The 12816-nt window shown below is 34.8% G+C and overlaps 1 protein-coding gene across 1 annotated transcript; it reads right to left on the bottom strand.

Moving 5' to 3' along the window:
- Nucleotides 1–2713: 2713 nt before the first annotated feature.
- LOC145795585 (uncharacterized) lies at nt 2714–5030 on the bottom strand. Its single transcript, XM_082880409.1, has 3 exons — nt 4964–5030; nt 3501–3750; nt 2714–3446 (listed from the first exon to the last, which is right to left on the bottom strand). The coding sequence occupies exons 1-3, from the start codon at nt 5028–5030 to the stop codon at nt 2714–2716; spliced, it is 1050 nt and encodes a 349-aa protein (XP_082736535.1).
- Between the last annotated feature and the right edge of the window lie 7786 nt (nt 5031–12816).

Here is a 12816-nt window from a genome sequence, read left to right as displayed (position 1 = left end):
TGAGGTTGAGGCTCATACTTAATGGTTTAATCCTCTTTTGAGGGTTCATTACCAACGTCATGAAGCTTCCCTCATGCCTTGAACTACACCTTGGTTAATACTTCTTTCGCTTTAGAAGACACTCACCAATGGACTAATTGACTAAAGAATGGTTTGGTAACTAAAATGAGTAAACAAAATGAACAAGTAAAAGAGGCAAGATAAGCATATTTCGTGTCGCATTGCATGTGTTCGAATCGGACGTTAATTCGAATGCAAGGAAAATAAGACATTTCATACTCAAAAGTGATGAAATGTGCCACTTTCCTTGGTAACCATCACCCTTGATCATGCATGATGGGGTGGTGAGCTTTTTGGTCTTGTTTTGCATTCATTAAGTTTGTACAAACTTGGTTCCTTAGCCATCATACATGGAAATTGTTTGGTTGGTGCTTTGATGGCCAAGAGTTATACTCCTTTGAGCTTGTGTAATGATAAGGAGGGTAGCAATACAAACATTCCTTGAGAATACACTGTTTTGCCTCTGTTTGCTCTCTGTTGTAGCAAAAAATGAAGTTTTGGACAGGAGTAGTCGACCGGTCACCAGTAGTGGCCGACGGCCACCATCGGCAGCCGACTAGCCACCAATGGTAGCCGACAGCCACCATTGGTAGCCGACTGGCCATCAATGAAGAAAGTTGCTCAGTGTGATGGAAAGGGGGAGTAGATGCATTCTGGGAGTTGGCAGCACTATTGGTGTTCAAATATGTGCAAACATAGGCGTTTAATGGCAAGGCGGTGGCTTTTCTGGTGGAGAAACCGAGTATGTATCCCTCGCTTTCCGAGGCCATTTAATTGTTTTGTTTAGTTAATTAGTGGTAGCTAATTAATTAGTTGCTTTGTATTTAATTAGCTTAGTATTTAGATAATTACTTCGATTTGTAATATTAATTAGCTTAGAATAAGTTAGTTAATTCGTTTCAATTGTTGTAATAATTAGTTAGCTTAGCGTAATTAGTTAGCTTATTCATTCGGACCCTACTTCTTGAGGGCGTAATATTGTAATAAGTGTGTGTGCGTATGTGTATGTCTTTCAACCCCACATCTTTCTCCCTTTTATTTAATCGCTTTCGATGGTTAGAATGAGGACATTTTTTATTAGCATACCTTATGCATGTATCCATTTATTTTGTCTTGCATGCACTGGGCTCGGCGCATCATTCAAACTACATTGCAATTTCAATACTTCTTTGAATATGTGTTTAATCACATGTTGTTCAAATTGATTCATATGCCATATTAGTAGTCGAGCCTATTAATTGCATATTGCATGTGTTGCATTAGACATTTTGTATAGTTAGGATCATGCACCTTTCTAACTAGTTTTTTTGTTTTGGCTTGGAGTACTTGGTAAGTTTTATGCTTTAGTATACTTGCATGAGTACGATTGCCATGTTGCCATGTTTTGCATGCTTGCCATAAGGCTATATGCTTAAATGAGTAACTGCATGAATGCCTGTGGATGAAGGCTTATTGTTTGAATTAGAATGATTCAACGAATGTGTGTTTTAAGCCCACTTTGTTGTGGTAAAATCATGTTTTAAGCCCACTATGTTTGATTGCAAATCCGCATCTTTTAAGCCCACTTGAGGGTGCCAAATTCAAACCACTTTCGCAAACAAACATGAATTGAATTGTTCCAAGTCTTGCGACTAGTCTATACTTGCTTGTGTTGTGTGCATCATATAGTAAAGCTAGTTTAATAACCATAATAAGAACACGTAATGTTTATAAAAGAACATATCATGATTAGTAGAGGCCAATCTTTAATCGGGCGAGCGAGGGTGCTTATTTCATGACTTTCCCCTCTTGTACCCAAGTTCCCGAGCCGAGGTAACTTTGGTGATGACAAACATGTGGCCTTTGGCACGAGTCAGGATTTCCTAAATTTTTCCAAAATAAAGTATTTAGGTGGTGACTCTGTATCTGGCAAAGTAGTTTAATTTTGGCATTATTTGATTTAAAATCGATTTCCAAAAAGGTTTGCCAGATTTAGACTCTTTGGTGTTTATTAGTTTCACATTGCACTTATGTTACTAGATTCAAAACTGCAGGAGTCCGAACTGTGAGGCCTTCTTTTCAAACCCTTTCCAAAAGGCGGGGTGTGGAAAAAGGCAAGTCCACAGGGTCTAATCCTGCTCACAATTATTTTGGAAATAATTTTGTAAGACACATTGCAAAGGCTGATGGGTTTAAATTGTTGAATGCTCTCAGGGTTGTTAATTTTGAGGATCAAAGCAATAAGAGTTTGGTTAATATCAGAGAGAATATGGTTCTTAACAAAACATTCTTTCACAAAATCACAAACAGAGAGTCCAATGATGGGCCAGTAAGAATGATAAAAAACTGCTTGAAAACCATCACTCCCAGGGGCTTTAAAAGCATGAATACTCTTCACAACCTGCCAAACCTCCTCATTAGTAATACTTTTAGTAAGTTTGGAGTTGTTCTCCTGAGTCACCTTGCAAACCACCAAATTATTCTAGTGATCAAGAGAGGTGGTAGGGGAGTGACAAAAAAGATTAACAAAATAACTGGTAATCAGGTTCTTAAGTTGGTCAGGTTGATCACACCAACCCCCACTATCATTTCTCAGCATCTCAATCTTTCTCTTTTTCCTTTTGGTAATAATGGTAAGCTGGAAAAATTTTGTGTTCCTCTCACCTTGAGTAATTCATTTAGATTTAGATTTTTTAAACCATAGAAGCTCTTCCTGATAAAGCACTTGATTATATTGATCTATAAGATCTAATTCAAGAGTATGAAGATTATGAGAATAGTTGTTGGCTTGAGATTTTTGAATGCCTTCTATCCTCCTAAGTAACCATCTTTTCCTTCTAAAGATATTGCCAAAGACTTCTTTGTTCCAGACACTATCAGCTTGAGCTAGTTTTTGGAGGTTACTACTCAGGAAGGCATTGTTCTTGGTCCAACTATTATCAATAACATTTATGAAATCCTCATGAGTTATCCAAGCCACCATGAATTTAAAGGGTTTACAAGTGGGTTTAAAGGGAGACTTCCCTTGAGTAAATACCATCATAGGGGAGTGGTCTGAGTAGGTATGAGGCAGATTCCAAACTGCGCCATCTGCGAAGCCGGTTCTCCACTCCGTATTGCACAAAGCTCTATCCAACCTTACCATAGTATTTGCCCAGCCTTTTCTGTTGTTAGACCAAGCCAGCCTAGGACCTGAACACCCTAGATCCATTAGTTTGCAATTTTCAACTCGTTCATTGAATTTCCTGCTTCTTTTCTGATCTTGGCTCAGGTTTTGGATCTGGTTACCTTGTAGACTTCGTTTTTCATTAGGTGTGGTGAAGTCATTAAAGTCACCATCAACTAACCAAGGTTCAGACATATTTCGAGCAACTTCCTCAAAATGATCCCATAAATCTTCTCTCAGACTGCGATTTGGACTTGCATATACAGCTGAAAGTAGCTAGTCTGGGTAGTCCTACCTAAAGATTGTAGCAATGATTTGCTGGGAGCTGGCTTCCACCACTCTAACATTTACTATGTTTGGGTTCCAAATCATCCAAATGCCCCCACTACGACCTATTGGGTCTACATGAACTGAGGTTGTAAAGCCCATACCATTGAAGAACAATTCCATAGACTTGAACTCAACTTTAGTTTCCATAAGGGTAACCACTTCTGGTTTGTGGATCTGTACTAATTCTCTCATATTCCTTTTAAACTTTTTGTTCCCTGCTCATCTACAATTCCAGATTAGCAAATCCATAGATGGTATATCTTGTTGTGGTAGAGGTATTTGGCTATCTAATGCTAAGTGACCTCTGATGGCTTTGAAATTATCTTCCATCGACTTCAGTGGTGTCATTGAGAGGTAATGCATATCCTGGTTTGCATCCACCTGCCTCCATGGTTGAAGCCTCAACTTTACTTCCTCATTCCACCATTTTAAGGTGATAAGGTGAAACACTTATTTCCTTGGGGATAGACACACCAATACTCTATTCTGATGCAGCGTGTGCTTCTCCGTAGGATAGTTCTCTCCTATCGCCTCCATTTTTATCTAGGGGAACTCTGAATTTGGGTCTGGAGTTTATTCAAGTAGAAGAATTTGTGGCATGTGGGCTAGGGTTGGTTGGGTGGATGGGTGGTTGGGTTATGGTGGTGTAGACACCTCATTTTGACCGGCCCTAAGACTTAAGCGCTTTCTTTTTATTACCTGATGATGACAATCAGAATGTGTTTCTCACAGAATCCTCAGTAAGAGAGATGAAATTTGACCTTTAATCCCAACATTCACACATTTTTGGCCAAATTATTTTTCATCAAAAATTCACCAATCTCCACTACCAAATTTCCTACAAATCAATCCACACTCATCATCCACTTTTATAATCACACCCCACCATCTCCACTCATTATCCACTTTCATAATCATACCCCACCATCTCCACTCACTGTCCACTTTCATAATCACACCCCACTAATTCGCACTCACCATCAACTTTCATAATCATACCCCACCATCTCTATTCACCATCTACGTTCATAATCATACCCCACCATCTCCACTCATCATCCATTTTCATAATCACACCCCACCATCCCTACTCACTAATTACATCCCACCACCTCCACTCATCATCCACTTCCATAATCACACCCCACCATCTCCACTCACTAATTACATCCCACCAGCTCCACTCACCACCCACTTTCATAATTACACCCCACTGTTCCCACTTATCATCCATTTTCATAATCACACCCCACCATTCCCACTCACTAATCACATCCCACCATTCTCACTCATCATTCACTTTCATAATCACACCACACCTTCCTCCCCATCATCTCCACTCACCATCTTTCATAATCATATCTCACCATCTTAACTCATTATTCATTTTTATAAATCACAAAATACCATCACTATTCAATCATTCACCTGTATTATACATTGTCCCCCCATTAACCCCATTATCTTCCAAAAAATGCTCCACTTTGTCCTCCATCATTGCCCACTTACATTGGCTATATAATGAGGGCTCTAGTCTTCAATTTGGAGATGAATTTTGAAGAAGAAAAGTATAGGGAGAGAATGCTAAAATTGTGTTAGAATTTGAAAGAAAAGAAAGTCTAAAAAACAAGAGAGTTATCTTGCCAAACTAGTGAAGTTACATAGCTCTTACATCTTATCTTTCCTTGTCAAAACCACTCAAAGCCTTAATCAAAGAGAGAGTATTCTTGCCAAGAAAAGAGTGATCATACCCTTGTTCAAAGCCGTCATTCCAAGCTCAAATTCTAGTTTCGAATTAAGGATTGAGAACACATTTCCTAAACTTGAGGGTGATCAAGAGGAAGTTTGAAAATCAAGAAGTTCAATTTTTCTTTGGAAGGTGAATTTCTAGTCTTTCATTTTCTTATATTTTCTATCTCATATTTATTTTCTTACTTCTTATTTCATAGTGTTTTGTTATAATCCAAGTGGTTTGTTTATCTCATATTTATTCTCATACTTTATATTTCATAGTATGTTGTTGTAATTCAAGTGGTTTGTTTAGCTCATAATTATTATTATTATTATTTACTTGCTCTTGTTTCATATTAGTTGTATTATAAGCTAACCAGTAGTGGTTAGTTGAGCCACCTACATATTTCTTGTTTATTTTTTTATTTTTTTTGGTTTCGCAACAAGACATGTTTTGCTCGGCCTAGTTGGCCGGCTGGCCTATTTGGCCAGTCAGTTAGCTTCTTTTGGACAAGATGGTGTAATCTCCCAATGATGACCAATTTCCACCGACGGTTCCAAGGAACATGAAGATTTTATTTTGTTTATTTTTATTTTGAGTGTTTTGTGAGGTTTTATTTTATTTATTGCAATATTCTACCCATCCCTCTCTAATTTGGTTTGTAATTATTCTTACAAGTGTTGTAATAATCCCCCTCCCCGCTTCTTGCTATCCCATTCTTTTACTTGCTTTGTTTATTTGTGAATATGCATCATATTTTGTTTTTCATTATATTCATGCTTTGCATCCATATTTCATGTATCTTGATTCAGCTAAGTTTGCATTTGTGGATTTAATCAATTCTTGTGTGATTATGTGGGCTACCCAATGTTCTTGAGATGATTCACATGTCATATCTTAGAAGCCAAATCTTTAGTTGTATTTTATGAGTGAATTGCATTAGGATTTTGTATATAAGATCATGCATGTTTTACTAACTTTGTTTTGTAGCTTGTTCGCAGGACGTCAAACATGTAAGGTTTTATGCTTTAGCATCCTGTTTGTGTGTGTTTTTCTTACTATGTTTAGTATTCTATCATGAGGCTATTTGCTTATGTGATATAACTCTATGAATGCCAGTGGATAGAGGTTGTGTCGCTTAATTTGAAATGATGTTGATTTTCATGTTTGTAAACTCGATTTATTTGGGTTGTACATCTTCAAGACTCTTTCAATACTACATGAAATCAAGTTGTTCCAAAGTGGGTGACATTGTCTGTACTTGTATGCTTCACATAGTAAATTTTAGGATTTATTAAATAATCAAAATATAAACATATAAAGAAAATAAAATTCATATCATGGCTAGTAAAGGCTGATCTTTTGATCGGGTAAGTGGGGGTGCTCAATTAATGACCTTCCCCTCTCATACCTAAGGTTCCAAACCGAGACAACTTTGGTTATAATGAACAGTGGCCTTGGCACAAGTCATGGGTTTCCTAATTTCTCAAAATATTAGGTGGCAATTCTGAGATCTGATAACGTAGTCCATTTGTGGCAATAATTTTGTAATAAAATGGATTTTCTATAAAGTTGCCAAATCTAGACTCTTATCTATGTTTCACATTGCACTAGTGAGACTAGATCAAAGAGATCGAGGGTCCAAACTGCTTAACCCGCATGGGGTACTCCCCGGGCATGTTACAAGTGGTAGAGAAATGGTGGTTACTGCTATATGGATTTGATGTCTCACACTCTCCTATTGCTGCTTCTTGATCTCGTATCTTCATGTCAATGCCACTTATATTGTCCATTCGAACTCCCTCACCTTTCTTTTTAGTAGCCATGCCAAGGCTAATTATCTTAGTCTTTTTTGCTGATGTTCTGTCTTTGTACCGAAAGCCTCCATCTACTAGGGGTGAGCATGGTCTGGATTGGACCGCATTGGGATAAAACCAGGATCAATCTGTTATCTACGGTTCCTGAAAAATTAGAACCAATCCAATCCGTTTAAATCATGGAACCAATCCGAACCAATCTATTTAAATACGAATTGGATCTGTTTAGGACTACGGATTCACATAATTAAACAACAAAAAAATATATATATATATATACAACACTTTAATTTCATAAAAATATAAACATAGCGCAATATTAGTTCCACAATAGCAACATGTTTTTCTATAATAGCGACATACTGTTCTAGAATTTAAACAACCATAAGAAAACTGGTTTCACCATAAGTATTTAGACCATTACAAATTAAAACTAAAAACTAACAAACAAAAGTAATAAAAGAAGATATTATACGGTTTTAGGTTTGAGTTTAGATTTTGTATAGAATAAGAGAAGATACAATGTGGGAGGATGTATAATAAAAATATAAACTATTTGTATACAGTCTGGATCGGTTCCAATCTGGAAACCAATTCGTGGACTACGAATTTTTAATTTTTCAATCTGGAACCGAACCGCGGATTCAAAAAACCAATCCAAACCTATCGGATTGGACTAGACTGGATTGGATTACGGATTTCACGGATTCTTTGCTCAGCCCTACCATTTACATGGGCTTTTCTTTTTTCTTTTTCCTTGCTTACTTGGCTTTGGGGTCTGGTTGGTCCATTTTCTCTTGGAGGATCTCAAATCGATTATTCTTGGGTATTAGCACCTTTATGAACAGTTGGGCCTCTTGATTTTCTTCTTTGGCATGGAACAGTCATCTATGACCCATAATGTCCTAGGCCTACCTCATCTTTATGCTATTTCCCACTTGGGTTTGGCCCAGAACTGACTGGGCATTCATTGTTTGGCTTCCATCTCCATTCAATGCCTGGACTTCTGACACCGTTGCCGGAGTAGGTTTATCACTGCATGTCTTTCTTCGATGACCAATCCTACCACAAGAAAAACATAATGAGTGCAAATTTTCATATTCAACTCCATAAGTGTGTTTACCTATAGAAAAACGAGAAATTAGAGGCTTTCTGAGGTCCATTTCTATGCAAACTCGTGCATATTTGCCTCTCGCTGCAATGGTTGTGTTAATGTCGATCTTGAGCGGAACTCCAATAAATTTTGCGATGTGGTAGATGATTTTCTCATTGTAGTACTCAATGGGGAGATTAGGAAATCTTACCCATATCGCGATAGTATTTTTTTTCGCTTTGTCTGATTTGAAGTCTTGTTGCCATTTCCTAACTATTACATAATGATCCATTACTATCCATGATCCTCCAGTGTATACTTTGGTGTAGGCATCGACCATGTCAAACTTAACAACGAAGAACCCGTTACCAATGTCTAGGGCTTCAAAGTTTGCTTGTAGCCCCCAAATCTTTGTCGTCTTGGTCATGAACAATTCATACCCTATGGTTTTCCCCAATAGCCTCATGATCAAACACTTTTTGCATGGCTCACGCACTTTCTTCAGGAGGCCTGGTGGTATCTTTACTTTAGGTATCCTATCTCTGGCCTCCTTCATAACCTCATCCTCTTTCTCCAACCTTTGATCAGTATTTTCATCCTTCTCGACTGAAGAGAGCTCCTCCACATTACAATTGAAATTTTTTTCATTTTGATTTTCGTTGAATCTCGAATGGAGGAGTGCTTGCTTGAAGGATCTAGTTGATTCTTTGTTTACCTCTATGATTTCCATCTAGATTGTGGGTGAATCTTCACCTGGTGGTTTAGAGGGGTCTTCCTTCGATTGTTGCTCACAGTGAATGGGATTTTGCACATCCTCTGAACCCTTCTCCACCGATTGACTTTCAGTCATGGTATCATCAGCTAGCTGCTCTGTTGCACTTTTAATGTTCTTGTTGCGGTTGAGGAGATCAGTCTCCTCTGTTGAGCAGCCATCATCGCGTTGTTCGTCAAGTCGGAGAGCTTTAGCAATGGTCATTTTCTAGCCTCAGTTGTATTTAAGAGCTTGTTTGGATACATTAAAATAACATACTTTTTTAACTTTTTATCTTTTTACTATTTTTTTATTTTGTTATTTTATTTATTTACTTTTTGAATGATATATATATATATATATACTTTACACTTTTTTTCGTAAAAAATTAAAAAAAATACTTTTTTAAATTATCTCAAATAACCTTTAAAATAAGAGTAATTGTGACACTCCAAAATATTTAATTAATACTACAACCAACCACGACTATTAATAAAAAAAAATAATAATAATCTACAATAGTAAAATAGAAGAATTAATTTTGTGATTGTATGCGACAAAGTAAAATTTATAGAAGAAATAAAATAAATAAGCTATATGTGTTATGTAAATTTATTTGTCATTGCAGTTATCAAATATGTGACGAGGAAATTTATTTAGGGCTAAGTTAAGAACTAATTTATGTGAAAAGATTAACATGTATAAATATAATTAAACAAATTAAATACTACATAAATATTTATAGTTAAATATAATTATGGTTGTATGTGATAACATATTATTAAATAAATAATAATAAATACATAATCTAATTTGGCACTGGGTTATATGAGATTAATTAGAGATTATTATTTGGGGCCAAGTTAACAGAAATATGAAATTATAATACTAATTGGGCCAAATTAAAGTTAAAAATAATAAATAAATAAATAGGTTAAATAAATAAATATAATAAATGTAATAAAAAAAAAATATATATATATATATATATATGGAAGTGATCGCAGATCTTTAAATTAATGACTATGTTGGATTTCCGAATCTGAATAATAACAAATAGATTTGCAAATATATTAAGCATTAATGAATAGATTTGTGAATATTGTCAAAGAAATAAAAGGAGGCCATCTGTACATCTAAGCTAGGAGAGGGGAGTGATTCATCACGTAAGCTATCATGGACGTGTGAGTCATCACCGCTAGCCGTGTGTATGAATAGAAAGGAAGGTGCTGTGGAGTTATGAGCAGCCAAGAAAGAAAAAAAAAATAGAAAAGGTTAAGGGTCAATATTAAGATGAGTTATATTATACCTTGAGTTATCATAATGTATTTTACGTATGTTTTAACTTATCATAATTTATTTGATACAAGTTATGTTTTATAAATTATTATAAACTATATTAATATTTCAGTTACGTGGATTATTTTCTAGACCATATTTGTTAAAATGAAACACATGGATATGTTTGTTTATATTTTAAAGAATATTTGACTATGACCTTATAAACAATTATGTTTTGTAAGTATCACCACTAGAGTCCCACGCCTTGAGGGACTTAAATAACCATTGGCCTCTGTTTGGCCACTTTGTGGTCCTCTGTTTGTCATGGATCCATTGACCTCTGTTCTAATTGTCACTTCTGTGACCTCTGTTCTGTTCTGTTCTGTACCGTGGTTATGGTTATTTATTTACATAATTTCGGTATTTCAGTTTCTGCCATTTAAATGATTTATTTACCAAATTGAGTTATGTAAATGTTTTGGCTTAACTAACTATCTATGGTTATTTTGTATTCCCTATACTCTTAGCATAATATTTCTTACTCTGCTGTGTGCTTATAGCTGTTACCCTTTCAGGTGACGAGATGTAGGGGAAACTCATAATCCCACAAAATGGAACCCGTACATGGATTGCCGTTGAACCACTTTTTTTTATCTTTTTTATTTTTATTTTTGTTTCCTTTTGTTCTACTCGGGGCCGGTCACTGATTAATAAAATAACTAAAGCCCTATAGATGTATTTCATTTTCCTTAAATAGTAAAAATGAAGTAAATTTTCTATTTACTTATTTTTATTTCCGCTTACGCAGTTTAATTTGCTACAAATAAAATAAAGTTAGTAAGTCGCGATTCCAACCCTAAGCCCCTGGGGTTGGGTTGTGACAGTAATTACATCCTAAATGTCAGATTTTTTTCTTTATAAATTATCAAAAAAGTTATAATTATAATTATTAATGTTTATAAAAATTCTCATTAATTTGTAATTACTTTTTTAAAATCTCACTGATATGATATTTTTTCTTTAAAATATGAAAAATTCTATTTACAAAATAATAAAGTCTCGTTTAGAAACATGATATTTTAATATATATATTTTTAACTTTTTGGTTAAAATATTAGGTAAAAAGTAATATGTTGAAATTATTTTTTTGAATTTATATGAAAAAATATGTAAAAAATAAAGAGAAAAAATAGTTTTGTATTTTATTTTTTGTATAATTTGTTGATTTAGTAACTTTTTTGAATTTTAGCCTAAAATTCGAACTCTCCAAATGAGGCGCTGGTGGCAACAACACATTTTAGTCAAAAAAAAAAAAAAAAATTATTATAAAAAAGTAAACTATTCTCTTTACCTTTTTTTTTAATAAAAAATTAAAAAATCAACTAAAATCAATTCTCAAAATAATCCTAGCAATATATTGTGACACCTTTCTTTTTGCTTAATTTACACCATACTCGAATTAAAAATTTTAATTTTGTCTCATTATATACCACCATTTTTCAAATGATATCAATTATAATTTTCTTCAACAAAACTGCAACCATTGCCACCAATTGTTGGCAGCCATTCTCCTCCCTTTCTTTTTTTTTTTTTCGTCACCTCCATCATAGCCTTCTCTCTCCCGCTAGAATCACCTCATCGTCTCTCTATAGACCTCACCATACTAATCACCACCAACCCCTCTCCTCTAGCTCAGCCGATTCTTACTAACCCTATGTCACTTCCCTTAACTCTATCATCCATTCCTCCGTCATTTTTTGTTATTTCTTATTCTCTACAACTAGTCTCGTTCCTCTCTTCCCCCACTCTGACACCTTCCGTAGTCTTTTTTTTTTTTTTTTCCTTTCTTTCTTTTGGTTACTCAAATCCTAGATATAGAATCCCAAACCTTAGATCTCACAAGGCTAGATGAAAGGTGGGTAACGACATAAGACTGTTGAAAAGTTGTTAGCAATAGTGAAAAAGTCATTTAGTAGGAAGCCGTGAGTTTGCCATGAGAAAAGGGAGGTTTGGGGAGGGGTCGCCAATAGTGATGGTGGCAGAGGTTGATGGTTATGGCGGGATAGTATGGCACCACAACTGTTTAACTAATGTAATAAAAATAAACAATTATATAAAATGACATAAAATAAAATATTTAAATTTTATACTTGGAGGTGTTAAAATATAAGATAGCAAACAAAGGAAAAAAACATTTGGGAGCTACGGTACAACAGGAAACGGGAAAGGAAAAGAAAACAAATTTGGGGAAACAATATTTAGGTGAGTTATATTATACCTTGAGTCACCACAACATATTTTACGTATATTTTAAGTTATCATAATTTATTTTATATAATTCATGTTCTATAAATTATATTAATATTTCAATTATTTTAATTATTTTTTGAACTCTATTTGCTTAAATTGAAACCTATGGAAATGATTGTTTAAATTTTAAAAATTATTTGACAATGTTAGAAATTATTTGGCAATGATTATAAATAAATATATATATATATATATATATATTTTTAGTACCACCATGGGAGTCCCATGCTTTGAGGGACTTAAATTACTATTAGTCTTTGATTGGTCACTTTGTGGCATTCTATTTGTCATTGATCC

The sequence above is a fragment of the Camellia sinensis genome, chromosome 7 (assembly GCF_055761805.1).
Source record: "Camellia sinensis isolate YWXY chromosome 7, ASM5576180v1, whole genome shotgun sequence".
In the NCBI taxonomy this organism is placed as follows: domain Eukaryota; kingdom Viridiplantae; phylum Streptophyta; class Magnoliopsida; order Ericales; family Theaceae; genus Camellia; species Camellia sinensis.
Note: the sequence above shows the minus strand (reverse complement) of the source record. Positions and strands in the feature narration are given on the sequence as shown.